Consider the following 16,875-nt stretch of genomic DNA (forward strand, 5'->3'; position numbering starts at 1 on the left):
TTATTACTGCTTGCTGTGCGCTCCGCAATATCTGTGAGAGTAAGGGGGAGATGTTTATGGCGGGGTGAGAGGTTGAGGCAAATCGCCACTGATTACGTGCAGCCAGACACCAGGGCAGTTAGAAGAGTACAGGAGGGCACGGTGCGTATCAGAGAAGCTTTGAAAACCAGTTTCATTACTGGCCAGTCTACGGTGTGACAGTTCTATTTGTTTCTCCTTGATGAAAACCCGCCCCCTTGGTTCACTCTACTTCCCTGTAAGCCAACCGCCCTCTCCTCCCGCCTTCGATCACCGCTTGCGGAGGCAATAAAGTCATTGTTGTTTCAAATTCATGCATTCTTTATTAATTCATCACACAAATAGGGGGATAACTGCCAAGGTAGCCCGGGAGGGGTGGTGGAGCAGGGAAGCACCAGGTGGGGTGGGGGAGGAGGGAAGGACAAGGCCGCACAGCACTTTAAAAGTTTAAAACTTATTGAATGCCAGCTTTCTGTTGCTTGGGCAGTCCTCTGGAATAGAGTGCTGGGTGCCTGGAGGGCCCCCCCACCGCGTTCTTGGGCGTCTGGGTGGGGAGGCTATGGAACTTGGGGAGGAGGGTGGTTGGTTACACAAGGGCTGTAGCGACTGTCTGTGCTCCTGCCTTTCCTGTAGCTCAGCCGTACTTCAGAGCATATCAGTTTGATCCTCCAGTAGCCTCGGCATTGACTCCTGCCTTCTGTCAGCAAGCTGACGCCACCTATCATCTTCAGCCCGCCACCTGTCCTCACATTCATATTGTGCTTTCCTGGACTCTGACATTGCTTGCCTCCATGCATTCTGCTGGGCTCTTTCAGTGTGGGAGGACAGCATGAGCTCAGAGAACGTTTCATCGCGAGTGCGGTTTTTTTCGCCTTCTAATCTTCGCTAGCCTTGGGGACGGAGATGATAGTGCGAGTGTTGAAACATTTGCAGCTGCGGGAGGGGGAAAAAGGGAGAGTAGTAGTTAAAAAGACACATTTTAGAGAGCATTGGGTAGACTCTTTCATGGTGAACCTTGCTGTTAACATTACATAGCACATGTGCATTTGGTACAAGGTCGCACTTTGCCTCTTATCTTGAGGGTCTGCCTGTTTGGTGTGAGACATAACACGTTCTCGGCTGGGCAACAGAATTTGGCTTGCAGGCAGCCATGGTAAGGCAAAGGGTTTCGGCTTCTTCAACCTTCATAACGTGGGAATGGTTTCAAAGAGCAGAGCCCTCCTTTCCCATACCAAGCAGCCGTTGGGTTGGCCCTTTAAAATGGGTTGGCAGTTAACCTGAAAACTGCAGCCCCTTCTTTTAAACGTGCAGCAGAAACCGAATTAACTCCCCCCCTGCTCCTCCCACCCACACCCAATTCTCTGGGATGATCGCTTCACCCCCTCCCCCCACCACGTGGTTAACAGCGTGGATGATTTCTTTTCAGTCACAGGCACACGGACTTATAAAGCAAGGTCAGTTCCTCACACTGAATGTCTTAAGGGTCTTCCTTCAACAGGGCATCAAGACAGAAAGAAGCATGGTGGTGCAGTGGCTTATAATTTCTCTTATGGAAGGTCAATGTTAAGATAAATGTTTTTGTGGTATTGAAAGTGCCAAAATGAAGCAGAGTTTGGTTGTCCTTGAATAAAAATCCCACCTGATATCCACATAGACAGACGGTATAGTTCATGCAGGTTGTAGGTGCTGTTCTTGACATCTGGGCATTGAATTACTACCACTGTGTTATGAAATGGTAGCTGTTGCTACCTTCTCATGATTAAAGTTGCTACCAAGTATTTCACACCCCAGCTTTCCCCAACTGCCCTACTTCCCAGTCCACAAGCAGAGGCTTCAAAATTGGTAGATTTGGTTTGGGGCAAGGAAGAATTTTGTATGGAAAATGAGTGTGGGGAGCAGACTAGGAAGTCTTTGCACCTTGGGTCACTTTCCTGGCATCCCTAGTCCCCCTTCAGATCCTATCTCATTGCTTTGCTTCCTGTACCTATACCATTCTCTGCAGACCTGCTAAGATCATAGAATCATAGAATATCAGGGTTGGAAGGCACCTCAGGAGGTCATCTAGTCCAACACCATGCTCAAAGCAGGACCGATCCCCAATTAAATCATCCCAGCCAGGGCTTTGTCAAGCCTGACCTTAAAAACTTCTAAGGAAGGAGATTCCACCACCTCCCTAGGTAATGCATTCCAGTCTTTCACCACCCTCCTAATGAAAAAGTTTTTTCCCAATATCCAACCTAAATCTCCCCCACTGCAACTTGAGACCATTACTCCTTGTTCTGTCATCTGCTGCCACTGAGAACACTCTAGATCAATCCTCTTTGGAACCCCCTTTCAGGTAGTTGAAAGCAGCTATCAAATCCCCCCTCATTCTTCTCTTCCGTAGACTAAACATCCCCAGTTCCCTCAGCCTCTCCTCATAACTCATGTGTTCCAGTCCCCTAATCATTTTTGTTGCCCTTCGCTGGACTCTTTCCAATTTTTCCACATCCTTCTTGTAGTGTGGGGCCCAAAACTGGACACAGTACTCCAGATGAGGCCTCACTGATGTCGAATAGAGGGGAACGATCACGTCCCTTGATCTGCTGGCAGTGCCCCTACATATACATGCCAAAATGCCATTGGCTTTCTTGGCAACAAGGGCACAGTGTTGACTCATATCCAGCTTCTCGTCCACTGTAACCCCTCGGTCCTTTTCTGCAGAACTGCTGCCTAGCCATTCGGTCCCTAGTCTGTAGCGGTGCATTGGATTCTTCTGTCCTAGGTGCAGGACTCTGCACTTGTCCTTGTTGAACCTCATCAGATTTCTTTTGGCCCAATCCTCCAATTTGTCTAGGTCCCTCTGTATCCTATCCCTACCCTCCAGCGTATCTACCTCTCTTCCCAGTTTAGTGTCATCTGCAATCTTGCTGAGGGTGCAATGCACACCATCCTCCAGATCATTTATGAAGATATTGAACAAAACTGGCCCTAGGACTGACCCTTGGGGCACTCCACTTGATACCGGCTGCCAACTAGACATGGAGCCATTGATCACTACCCGTTGAGCCCGACAATCTAGCCAGCTTTCTATCCACCTTATAGTCCGTTCATCCAGTCCATACTTCTTTAACTTGCTGGCAAGAATACTGTGGGAGACCGTGTCAAAAGCTTTGCTAAAGTCAAGGAACAACACGTCCACTGCTATCCCTTCATCCACAGAACCAGTTATCTCATCATAGAAGGCAATTAGATTAGTCAGGCATGACTTGCCCTTGGTGAATCCATGCTGACTGTTCCTGATCACTTTCCTCTCCTCTAAGTACTTCAGAATTGATTCCTTGAGGACCTGCTCCATGATTTTTCCAGGGCCTGAGGTGAGGCTGACTGGCCTGTAGTTCCCAGGATCCTCCTTCTTCCCTTTTTTAAAGATGGGCACTACATTAGCCTTTTTCCAGTCATCCGGGACTTCCCCCGATCGCCATGAGATTTCAAAGATAATGGCCAATGGCTCTGCAATCACATCCGCCAACTCCTTTAGCACTCTCGGATGCAACGCATCCGGCCCCATGGACTTGTGCACGTCCAGCTTTTCTAAATAGTCCCAAATCACTTCTTTCTCCACAGAGGGCAGGTCACTTCCTCCCCATGCTGTGCTGCCCAGTGCAGTAGTCTGGGAGCTGACCTTGTTCATGAAGACAGAGGCAAAAAAAGCATTGAGTACATTAGCTTTTTCCACATCCTCTGTCGCTAGGTTGCCTCCCTCATTCAGTAAGGGGCCCACACTTTCCTTGACTTTCTTCTAGTTGGTAACATACCTGAAGAAACCCTTCTTGTTACTCTTAACATCTCTTGCTAGCTGCAACTCCAGGTGTAATTTGGCCTTCCTTATTTCACTCCTGCGTGCCCGAGCTATATTTTTATACTCATCCCTGGTCATTTGTCCAATCTTCCACTTCTTGTAAGCTTCTCTTTTGTATTTAAGATCAGCAAGGATTTCACTGTTAAGCCGAGCTGGTCGCCTGCCATATTTACTATTCTTTCTACACATCGGGATGGTTTGTCCCTGTAACCTCATTAAGGATTCTTTAAAATACAGCCAGCTTATTTTACTTGTTTACTTCCTGCTTATTTGAGGATGTTTACAGAAGTTGGAGAGGTATAGGAAAAGTATAGTGCTTGGGGACAGTGAGGTCACAAGATGGGAGCGTCACTCCTTCCTCCTTTTCACGAGCGTGGTCGACAACTCTGTCTAGTTCACTGTGGAGGGGGTGTGAGCTTTGATTCTTCAGATTATCATGTTTGGCTTTCTTTCTTCCACTCTTCTCAGTTTCCCATCCTCATCCTTGGTGACCTCGGTCTCCAAATTGATACCCCTCTGCCCCACACCTGACTACTTTTCCTCCTGTCTTTATGATTTTAAACCACGATGTAAGCTTGCTCACTTACCAAAATGGCCACTCACCTGATTTTGCTTTCACTAAAAGCTGTTCCTTCTTGATTTCCCTGTATCCAAAGGCTTCTTCAGTCAGAAAATCTGTCCTAGTAAAGAAGGGATGTGAAAGCAGCAGTTTTATCAAATGGAAAAAGAGAAAGTTGATAGTAGTGATTTGATAGTAAATTAGCAGTTATACAGTGCAGACCATTGATAAGGCAGAAAGTAAAAGCATGAATGAAAAAAATGTGCAGTAAGATGTTAGTTGGCTAATTTATAATCCATTTGACAGATCTCAAAAAGTAACTAATTGCATCCGATGAAGTGAGCTGTAGCTCATGAAAGCTTATGCTCAAATAAGTTGGTTAGTCTCTAAGGTGCCACAGGTACTCCTTTTCTTTTTGCGAATACAGACTAACACGGCTGTTACTCTGAAACCTAAATGGAGACTCATCATCTGAAAACATTTTTAATAGTAAGTGTAACTAACTTTTCTAGGGACATGCTGGATTCTTCATCTCTTGGAGTCTTTAAATCAGGAATGGATGTTTGTTTCTAAAAGACATGCTGTAACTCACAAGAAGTTATGGGCTTAAAGTCCTGCACTTAGGAAGGAAGAATCCCATGCTCCGCTACAGGCTGGGGACTGACTGGCTAAGCAACAGTTCTGCAGAGAAGGACCTGGGGATTACAGTGGATGAGAAATCAGCAGTGTGCCCTTGTTGCCAAGACAGCCAGTGGCATATTGGGCTGCATTAGTAGGAGCATTGCCAGCAGATCGAGGGAAGTGATTATTCCCCTCTATTAGGCACTGGTGAGGCTGCACTTGGAGTATTGTGTTCAGTTTTGTCTCCCTACTACAGAAGGGATGTGGACAAATAGGAGAGAGTCCAGCGGAGGGCAGTGAAAATTATTAGGGGGCTGGGGCACATGACTTACGAGAAGAGGCTGAGAGAACTGGGGTTATTTAGTCTGCAGAAGAGAAGAGCGAGGGGGGATTTGATAGCAGCCTTCAACTACCTGACTGGGGGGACCAAAAAGGGTGGAGCTAGGCTGTTCTCAGTGGTGGCAGATGACGGAACAAGAAGCAATGGTCTCAAGTTGCAGTAGGGGAGGTCTAGGTTGGGTATTAGGAAAAACTTTTCACCAGGAGGGTGGTGAAACACTGGAATGCGTTACCTAGGGGAGGTGGTGGAATCTTCATCCTTAGAGGTTTTTAAGGCCTGGCTTGACAAAGCCCTGGCTGGGATGATTTAGTTGGTGTTGGTCCTGCTTTGAGCAGGGGATTGGACTAGATGACTTCCTGAGGTCTCTTCCAACCCTAATATTCTATGATGTGGGAATCAATGGGTAAAGTTCTCTGGCCTCGCCTCTGCAGGAGGTCAGACTAAATGATTTTAGTGGTGCCATCTGGCCTTAAGTTTTATGAATCCTCTTTCTCAGACTGCCAGTCAGTCTCACTGTATATGATCCACTCACCTTCTACATCCCACTTCTCTATAATCCTCAGGCTGTTGACTTCTTACACTCTTCTTACCCTCTTACTTTTGCACCCTCATTCTGCTTTCTCCATCACCTTTGACTCCTGTTCCCCTCTCTTCTACTGTAAAGTGCATCCCAGTAGCCCACAGCACTGGCTCAGTCTGTTTACTCCACTCCTGCGTTGCCTGCACCTTCACAGGAAGTCCCAGGACTGCACTGATTTCCTCCACTACTGGATTATTTTCTTCTCCTTCAACTCTGGCAGTTCCATGGCCAAGCAACAACCCTTCCTTACTGAACCCTTATCCATAACTGTTTAATTTCATCTTTGTCAAGAGAAGCTCGGGTGCTTCTCTCTGAATCATGCACATCTAGTACTGACACTGCCCCCTTTAGCCATATACAGGCTTCAGGAAAAAAATCTACTTCACAAGTCACATCCTGAAGACCTCATTAAGGGCCTGTGCATGCTGACAGGAGGTCCTCAACAGCTTGCAGGAGCAGACTTTGTGGTTCTGTATGCTAGCCATTTATCCAAGAGTCAATAGAAACAGAGTCATCAGGTTTACAATAGAGACATGAAACCAATTATAAACTGAATTGGGGGAGGGATAGCTCAGTGGTTTGAGCATTGGCCTGCTAAACCCAGGGTTGTGAGTTCAATCCTTGAGGGGGCCATTTAGGGATTGGGGCAAAAATTGGGGATTGGTCCTGCTTTGAGCAGGGGGTTGGACTAGATGACCTCCTGAGGTCCCTTCCAACCCTGATATTCTATGATTCTATGAAGCACAATCTCAGTATTTCACCTGCACACATGAGTACTGTGGCTTCTCGGAATTTAATATGTCCACAGTTGATGGATCCTTTAAAGCCCTTAGAAAAAATATTTGATCCAAAATAACACCTCTTACAAAATAACAAAAGGAAGATGGAAGGTTGGCATTGCTAATTGGGCCAGAGTTAAGGTTGACTGGGTACCTTAACTGTGCATTTCTCTATTTTCATATGTTTTTCATGCAAGTTTAACCTTGGTTCTGAAATTCCTGGCTTTTTAGTAGAACTATGAAGTTCTTGTAAGGATTTTTATCCTTAAATTACTGATCTGTCCCTTCAATCTTAACTCTAGCTTAATGGAACTTTTTGTGTGGTGTGTTTATAAAGACAGGCATGAGATGGTTGCTCCACACAACCCATAATGTGTCAGGCAGCCAGTCCAAGGGGAAGAGTTGGGGGGAACTCTCCTTCACTCCTCGCTTCTGCATGTCAGATGACACAGGCGCTGACTTTTATTTTTCGCAGTGGGTGCTCTACCCCAGGCCCCACTCCTGCTTGGCCTCTTCCCCAAGGCACTGCCCTTGCTCCACCTCTTCCTGCCCAGCCCCCTCCCCTAAGACCTCCTGCCTGCCCGCTGCTCCCTCCTCTCTGCCCCCTCCCCCAGATGCTCACCAAATAACTGATCAGGCGGCCAGCGCCAGGGCAAAACCACTGTGGATAGTGGGTGCTGAGCACTGCCTTATTTTTTTCCCTGGGTGCTTGAGCCCTGGAGCACCCATGGAGTCTGCGCCTATGCCAGGTGATGTTAGTGAGTCTGCTGTTCATCTTAGGTTAAATACCACCCATTAAGCTTCTGTTGTGTCAAATCTCATCTGGCTTCTTCCAAAATACAGTTTCCCTGAGGCATCTTTCTACACAAAAGAAACACTTATGCTGTCTTCTCTACACACGTGTGTATGCACACACACACACACATGCTGAATTCTCCAAGGAAATTCCTTCATCTCTATCTTTTCCCTTTTTACATACACTGAAAAGGCAGAGTACTCTGCAGGGACAACTTCTAAGAGCCATCACTGGGTTTTTGGTCTGACCTCTGGAAAATAAACCATTATCTCCCTTGCTTTTAATTTGTAGCTTTCAGAAAAAGATAAACCATATGTGGATATCCAAGGGTTGACAGCCTCTACTATGGAAATCCTGCTGGACTTTGTGTATACAGAAACGGTTCATGTGACGGTAGAAAATGTCCAGGAATTGCTCCCAGCAGCATGTCTGCTTCAGCTGAAAGGTAATTGCAAACCAATTAACCATGCAGATTGTACAGTTGATGCTGTTAAGGGCTCTGGAATGTCTGACTTGTAAGTAAAGGAAAGATTGCAGAAGGCAGAATAGGGTGCTGGGCTGTTTCCAGACCCAAGTCTTTTTGTGTTGAAATTGCATAATAGCCGTTTGTCAAATGTGCTGCTGTATGTACTCTGTTCTCACTGATAAGAAAGTTTAACCCTCGTGGAGAAATGGTGATAAAACAAATAATTGTCCCAGGGCATCTCTCACTCTAAGGTCCTATAGATCCCCGAGCTCTGTAAGGCTTCCTTTTGAATCTCTCCTATATTTGTCAAGTTATTTTTAGTATGTATAAATAGTCAGTGGTCTAAACATACCGTCTGTTGCTTTATTTTTTCCTGGCCCCTGAAGAAATGTTTGCCTATATGTCTCTTTGTGTGTGCATACCTCTAAGCAAGGTTTTGGGGTTGACATTTCAATATAGACTAGAACTTGGTTTTCTAAATTACTTTCCAAAGCAGGGATTGGATAGCAGAAGTGCATGAGCTCACTCACTCATCTCATTTCTATAGGTGTGAAGCAGGCTTGTTGTGAGTTCTTGGAAAGCCAGCTGGATCCATCAAACTGTTTGGGCATCCGAGATTTTGCTGAGACACACAACTGCGTTGATCTAATGCAGGCAGCAGAGGTCTTCAGCCAGAAACACTTCCCAGAGGTGGTTCAGCATGAAGAGTTCATCCTCTTAAATCAGGAAGAGGTGGAAAAGCTCATCAAATGTGATGAAATTCAGGTAAAGGTAGCAGGATTTGTTGTGCAAATCAGTGAGAGCAAAATACTGCTTGAAAACAAAGCAAATAACGGTATGTCTAGCCCTCTTCCATTTCCCCCACATTGGTTAGTTCATAAAACTCTTGGAATGGCTATCTCAGGCAGACTTTGAATGCTCTACTGAAATCTGCTTCTTACTGAATCAGCTGCATATTCTGAAACTGACAGGTAGAGTGTAACCTCCCCTCTGCAGCAAGGTAGCTGTCATTTGAACATGGAGAATGAAACATTGGTTACTGTGTTCGTTACTAACTGTTATGAAAAGACCAGTACTACAAACCAAAACCAAATTAGTTACAATCAAGGAGAAAGGCCAAGACACAACAGACATGGGGGATATTTCTCTCTGGTGTAGAACAGAAATTGTGAACTCTGGCCTGGGCTTAACAGTGGGTGATCAGCTGGGTTAACAGTTGTAGTTACAAAAATAGTTACAATGGAATATATTTATTAGGCATCAGGTTATGCTTAGGCCAGTGTTGATTGTTGTTAGGATAGTGCTTGTGGATTCTGCTTTCATCTCCGGTGCGTTCTGTACAGGCAGGAAATATCTCACTCTGGAAGAGTGAGATACCTTCCTTGCCTGTCAAATAGCTTACTGTAGTTAAAATCATCAAGTGACCTGTGCCCTACACTACAGGGGAAGGTGAAAAAATCCCAGGGTTACTGTCAATTTGACCTGGGGGGGAAATTCCTTTTCCACCCCAAATATGGTGATCAGGTAAACCCTGAGCATGTGGGTGAGATCCACCAACCAACTACCTGGGAAAGAATTCTTTGTAATAACTCTGAGCCTTCCCCATCTAGGGTCCATCTCTGGAGATATTTGTTAATAACAGTCGCAGATGATCCATATGCCACTGTAGGCTACCTCATCGTACCATCCTCTACATAAATTTATCAAGCTCAGTCTTGAAAGAGGTTAGGTTTTTGCCCTCACTACTTTTCTTGGAAGGCTTCACTCCTCTGATGGTTAGAAACCTTTGTCTAGTTTCAAGCCTAAACTTGTTGTTGGGCAGTGTATATCCCTTTGTTCTTGTGCCATCAATGGCCCTTAAACACCAGGGAGAGAGAGGAGTTGTTATCCTTCTGATAGCAATTATATCTTCCCCTCTGCCTTCGTTTTGTTAGGCTAAACCAGCCAACCTTCTTAAGTCTCCTCTCATAAAGTAGGTTTTCCTTTCCTCTGATCATCCTAGTAGCCCTTTCCTGCACCTTTCCAGTTTGAATTCATCTTTCTTATACATAGGAGACTAGAATTGCACACAGTTTTCCAGATGAGATGTCATCAGTGCCTTGTATAATGGCAATGACACTTCCCTGTCTCTTCTAGGAATACCTCACCTGATGCATCCTAGGATTGTATTAGCCTTTTTCATGGCTGTATCACATTAGTGATTCATAGTCATCCTGTGATCAACCAGTCCATCCAGGTCTTTTTCCTGATCTGTCGCTTGCAACTGATAAGTCCCCAGCTTGTAGCAAAAACTTCTGTTGTTAATCCCTAAATGCATGATCTTGCACTCTCCACTATTAAATTTCATCCCATTTCTATTACTTAGCTTTCAAGGTTCTCCAAATTTTGTATGATATTCCGGTCCTTCTCCACATTGGCAATATCTCCAATTTTGTGTCATCTGCAAAGTTTATTAGTACACTCCCACTTTCTGTCAAGGTCATTAATGAAAATGTTAAATAAGATTGGTCCCAAGACTGATCCTTGAGGCGTTCCACTTGTACTCTCTCTCTCTCTCCAGCCCGATAGTTCACTTTTCAGTATAACCTGGTGTAGTTTCCCCTTTAACCACCTTTCGATTCTTGTATTAATCCTCACCTTTTCCAATTTAACTAATAATTACCCACATGGAACTGTATCATATGCTTTACGGAAATCCAGTTAGATTAGATCTATTGCTTTTTCTTTGTCTAGATTAAAAGTCTTATCTCAAAGAAAGAGATCAGATTGGGTCTAGCACAATCTACCTTTTGTAAAACCGTGTTGTATTTTATACAAATTACCATTTATCTCTGTCTTTAATTATGCTCTCTTTCAGAATTTATTCTAAAATCTTGCATACAACTGAGGTCAAACTACTGGGCTTGTAGTTTCCCAGATCATGTTTTTCTTCCCTTTCTTAAATATAAGCACAATAGTTGCAATTCTCTAGTCATAAGGTACGAATCCTGAGTTTATGGATTTGTTAAAAAATCCTTGCTACTGGGCTTTCAATTTCATGTGCCAGTTCCTTTAATATTCTTGGATGGAGATTATCCCAGCCTCACGATTTGGTCCCATTAAGCTGTCTGAGTTTGGCTTCTGCCTCATGTGGTAATTTCTACTTCCATTTCCTTGTGCCCACTAGCCACCTGGCAGCTCCCCCCAAGATCCCCATTAGCTTTATTGAAAACTGAGGCAAAGTATTCATTTAGGTGTTGGGCCATACCTAAATTATCTTTAATCTTCATGCCGGATTCCCCCTTCTTTTGTTATCTTCTTTTTATATATATGGTTAAAGAACTGTTTATAATGGTTTTTAATTTCCTTTGCAAGATCCAGCTCTGCTTGGCTTTTGGCAGTTCCACTTTATCCCTAAACCTCCAGACCTCCAAGAGGTAGCTTTCCTTGCTAATCCATCCCTTATTCCATGCCTTGTAGGCTTTCTGATTTATCTTAATAACCTGTTTGAGATGCTTGAACTGCAACACTTCCCTATGAGGTTCCCACCCACCCCCCTTGCTTGGGATGCAAGTTCCAGGTGGTTTCTGCAACTTTGACTTAAAGTAGTTCCAAGCCTCCTTCACATTTGCTGTTGCATACGTCAGCTCTGGTCAGAGAGGAGAGCTTACAGAAATTGTGGCTCCAAAAGCAGTGGAGCCTTTCATGTTAAGAGCATTTTCTGAAAATAAATTAATAGCATTTACTACCCAGTATTTTTGGTTGACCTAGAGAGCTCTCTGTGGTTCTTGTGCAGAGCATCTTTTTCTCCATTTCCTGAAGAAGCTATCAGACATTCCAAAAACAATTGGTGTTGGTGCCCAGTGTCTGATTTCAGAAATACATTTAGGTCTTTAATTTCTATCCGTCATTCTTTGTATGCTGCTGAGTAGCATACAAATACATGCACCATCCCCATGAATGTGGGATTCTTCCACCTAGGTGAGCAGTAAACCACAGGAGTGTATAGGCACAAGTTTGAAATATAGACCGTATAGAGCCAATCATAGAATATCAGGGTTGGAAGGGACCCCAGAAGGTCATCTAGTCCAACCCCCTGCTTGAAGCAGGACCAATTCCCAGTTAAATCATCCCAGCCAGGGCTTTGTCAAGCCTGACCTTAAAAACCTCTAAGGAAGGAGATTCTACCACCTCCCTAGGTAACGCATTCCAGTGTTTCACCACCCTCTTAGTGAAAAAGTTTTTCCTAATATCCAATCTAAACCTCCCCCACTGCATTACTCCTCGTTCTGTCATCTGCTACCATTGAGAACAGTCTAGAGCCATCCTCTTTGGAACCCCCTTTCAGGTAGTTGAAAGCAGCTATCAAATCCACCCTCATTCTTCTCTTCTGCAGGCTAAACAATCCCAGCTCCCTCAGCCTCTCCTCATAACTCATGTGTTCCAGTCCCTTAATCATTTTGTTGCCCTTCGCTGGACTCTCTCCAATTTATCCACATCCTTCTTGAAGTGTGGGGCCCAAAACTGGACACAGTACTCCAGATGAGGCCTCACCAATGTCGAATAGAGGGGAACGATCACGTCCCTCGATCTGCTCGCTATGCCCCTACTTATACATCCCAAAATGCCATTGGCCTTCTTGGCAACAAGGGCACACTGCTGACTCATATCCAGCTTCTTGTCCACTGTCACCCCTAGGTCCTTTTCCGCAGAACTGCTGCCTAGCCATTCGGTCTCTAGTCTGTAGCTGTGCATTGGGTTCTTCCGTCCTAAGTGCAGGACCCTGCACTTATCCTTATTGAACCTCATCAGATTTCTTTTGGCCCAATCCTCCAATTTGTCTAGGTCCTTCTGTATCCTATCCCTCCCCTCCAGCGTATCTACCACTCCTCCCAGTTTAGTATCATCCGCAAATTTGCTGAGAGTGCAATCCACACCATCCTCCAGATCATTTATGAAGATATTGAACAAAACCGGCCCCAGGACCGACCCCTGGGGCACTCCACTTGACACCGGCTGCCAACTAGACATGGAGCCATTGATCACTACCCGTTGAGCCCGACAATCTAGCCAGCTTTCTACCCACCTTATAGTGCATTCATCCAGCCCATACTTCCTTAACTTGCTGACAAGAATACTGTGGGAGACCGTGTCAAAAGCTTTGCTAAAGTCAAGAAACAATACATCTACTGCTTTCCCTTCATCCACAGAACCAGTAATCTCATCATAAAAGGCGATTAGATTAGTCAGGCATGACCTTCCCTTGGTGAATCCATGCTGGCTGTTCCTGATCACTTTCCTCTCATGCAAGTGCTTCAGGATTGATTCTTTGAGGACCTGCTCCATGATTTTTCCAGGGCCTGAGGTGAGGCTGACTGGCCTGTAGTTCCCAGGATCCTCCTTCTTCCCTTTTTTAAAGATTGGCACTACATTAGCCTTTTTCCAGTCATCCGGGACTTCCCCGGTTCACCACGAGTTTTCAAAGATAATGGCCAATGGCTCTGCAATCACAGCCGCCAATTCCTTCAGCACTCTCGGATGCAACTCGTCCGGCCCCATGGACTTGTGCACGTCCAGCTTTTCTAAATAGTCCCTAACCACCTCTATCTCCACAGAGGGCTGGCCATCTCTTCCCCATTTTGTGATGCCCAGCGCAGCAGTCTGGGAGCTGACCTTGTTAGTGAAAACAGAGGCAAAAAAAGCATTGAGTACATTAGCTTTTTCCACATCCTCTGTCACTAGGTTGCCTCCCTCATTCAGTAAGGGGCCCACACATTCCTTGGCTTTCTTCTTGTTGCCAACGTACCTGAAGGAACCCTTCTTGTTATTCTTGACATCTCTGGCTAGCTGCAGCTCCAGGTGCGATTTGGCCCTCCTGATATCATTCCTACATGCCCGAGCAATATTTTTATACTCTTCTCTGGTCATAAGTCCAAACTTTCACTTCTTGTAAGCTTCTTTTTTATGTTTAAGATCCGCTAGGATTTCACCATTAAGCCAAGCTGGTCGCCTGCCATATTTACTATTCTTTCGACTCATTGGGATGGTTTGTCCCTGTAACCTCAACAGGGATTCCTTGAAATACAGCCAGCTCTCCTGGACTCCTTTCCCCTTCAAGTTAGTCCCCCAGGGGATCCTGGCCATCTGTTCCCTGAGGGAGTCGAAGTCTGCTTTCCTGAAATCCAGGGTCCGTATCCTGCTGCTTACCTTTCTTCCCTGCGTCAGGATCCTGAACTCAACCAACTCATGGTCACTGCCTCCCAGATTCCCATCCACTTTTGCTTCCCCCACTAATTCTACCCAGTTTGTGAGCAGCAGGTCAAGAAAAGCGCCCCCCCTAGTTGGCTCCTCTAGCACTTGCGCCAGGAAATTGTCCCCTACGCTTTCCAAAAACTTCCTGGATTGTCTATGCACCGCTGTATTGCTCTCCCAGCAGATATGAGGAAAATTAAAGTCACCCATGAGAATCAGGGCATGCGATCTTGTAGCTTCCGTGAGCTGCCGGAAGAAAGCCTCATCTACTTCATCCCCCTGGTCCGGTGGTCTATAGCAGACTCCCACCACTACATCACTCTTGTTGCACACACTTCTAAACTTAATCCAGAGACACTCAGGTTTTTCTGCAGTTTCGTACCGGAGCTCTGAGCAGTTATACTGCTCCCTTACATACAGTGCTACTCCCCCACCTTTTCTGCCCTGCCTGTCCTTCCAATACTTATAACCTTAAATACAAAAATGATACATGCATACAGATAGCATAATCATAACCAGCAAACCATAACTGTGTCTTAGACACCTTATTTGACCCCCTTTATACAAGATTTGGTGCCACTACAGGACCTTGATTGCAACAATGATCTGTACAGTCCCAGTTCATGTCAATAACGTTACAGTTGGTGAAGATTATAAAATTACATCTCTAAAAAATCCTTGCATAGATTTTTAGATGCACAATCATCTTTAGCTTTAAATGCTTGGATCTTCAGATATAGTTTTTAAAATAAATCTTTCAAAAGACCACCCTTATCTTAAATACACATTTTAATTACTATAGTAAAAGAAAAGTTGCTTCTAAAGTCTTCCTGTCCTTTGTCCATCCCTTTCTCCCTTTACACACTGCCCCCGCTCCCATTGAAGAGAACCCTTAAGGGGACAACACCCCTTTCCTTCCAGATAGTTGGACAAAGAATTTCCCTTTCTTCACTTCTGACTATCTGATGAACTATCTGTGAACCCTCTAGAAAAATCAGTACATAGTAAGATATAAAATCCATTGGTATGCCTAAAATCTTTGGAAACCTATTTTTTAAAGTTGGTGAAATTTCATAAACATGTCTATTGTTATGGAGATCACACAAAGTAAATTAGTGTTCCCTTTTTCTAAAAGCTATGAACATTGTTGTGAACACACTAAACCTCTGTGACTGATTAATTTAAATAATGTCTTTGATTCAGTGAGTTAATTATGTAGTAATCTGGAATTATTGCTTCATGAAGGCTTAAGAGTACATTTAAAATATAAAATCACCTTGGAAATACTGATTAAGAAAATGTTACACAGAGAAGAGCTGCGTCATGTATTCCGTAATATTTAATGTTGTATTCAGCAAGACAGCTGACTCGCCCTTACTACAAAGTTTTTTGCAAATAAATCTCTGACAGATTTCAGGGTATATCAAAAAACCTGTGACTGACATTTTTTATTCCCAAATTTAGTGCTTTTAATTAGGTACCTTCTGCATGTCCAGTCTTCACCATCTGGGATGCATTGGAAAACATGCCCCATTTTCTTTAGAAAGAAATTGCTGAAGAGTAGTTTTTTGTTTTTTTTTTTCCTTCTCAAATGTCATTTGCTTCATTTGGGTTCAGGGATTTGGCTGAAAGGGGGTGGGCAGGGAGGGGGAGCGAAGAGAGGAGGGAGACAGTGTGGGAGAGGGCGGGGCCTGGGCAGAGTGGGGGCGGGGTCTGGGGCACAGCAGGAGTGACGTATGGGCGGGACCACAGGCTGAAGAGGTGGGCTGGGGAGCTAGCCTCCCCAAGTGGCAGCTTCACCCACCCGTCCATGACAGCAGGTAAGAGTGGGTCAGCTCCCGCACACCCAGTGTGCACTGCAGTCTCCTTAGACGGGGCCATGTTCACAGAGCCGAATGCGCTGGTGCTGCGCATTCTGCATGATGGAGAGGGTACAGGGCTCTCTGCAGGGAACTGTGACTCTCCGCCACTGTGTGGCGGGCCGGGCGGCTTGGTATCCTTGCTGCCTCGTCCTCTTCCCTCCCCTCGGCTGCAAACCCAGGCTGCCGTTGGGCATAGGGGCACCAGTTTAATAATACTGCGGAGGCCCCATAAATCCTAAGGACAGCCCTGATGTCCGCAGCACTGTCTTGGAACTTCTGTCTTCTCCACACCTACATGTTGTGGGGCTGGGTGGTTCCACAAAGGTCTCAGTGAAGGAGGAGTCTCTTCTACACAGCTCTTGCCCAAAGGGTGCTTTGGGTGGAGGAATAACCCTGACTGGGTCCCTTTTTCCCTAGGGTATGCCTGTCTGTAGAAATGCAAAAACAGTTCAGTTGGAGAGAGAGAGATGCGGATGGCAGGGGGTGCCGCTGAAATGGTCATTAATTAGGTCTACTGTGATTCCCATGCTAAGGTTCACAAAGCTGGATGGGGAGCTGTCGCGGGGCGACAACTCACCGGTGCAGTGCCTCCTGTCGGTCGTCCTGGGAATTAGTTCTTCCGGCCAGGATCGCCCTCTGCAGGCTGGTGTCTCACCTGCCGCTGGCCCCCTTGTCCCTCCCGGACCCTAGTGCCTTCCTCGTCAGGGTTCTGCCCCAGCAGTAACCCACAATCCGAGTCTCCCCATCCGGGGATTCCCCCAACCCTCTACCCCCACCTTGCC

General features: G+C 45.5%; 1 protein-coding gene across 5 annotated transcripts in view; it reads left to right on the forward strand.

Moving 5' to 3' along the window:
- Positions 1-16,875, forward strand: part of KLHL12 (kelch like family member 12) — a 118,167-nt gene that overhangs the window by 4,434 nt on the left and 96,858 nt on the right. For all 5 annotated transcript variants that reach the window (XR_012155801.1, XM_073319672.1, XM_073319674.1 and 2 more), the window contains exons 2-3: positions 7,826-7,979; positions 8,548-8,765. Coding sequence is in view for 4 of the 5 variants with exons in the window: in XM_073319672.1 (XP_073175773.1) it covers positions 7,826-7,979; positions 8,548-8,765 (372 nt within the window). In the remaining variant the exon portion in view is untranslated. The remainder of the gene's footprint in view (positions 1-7,825; positions 7,980-8,547; positions 8,766-16,875) is intronic.

Source organism: Lepidochelys kempii, chromosome 21 (genome assembly GCF_965140265.1).
Source record: "Lepidochelys kempii isolate rLepKem1 chromosome 21, rLepKem1.hap2, whole genome shotgun sequence".
NCBI classification, from domain to species: Eukaryota; Metazoa; Chordata; order Testudines; family Cheloniidae; genus Lepidochelys; species Lepidochelys kempii.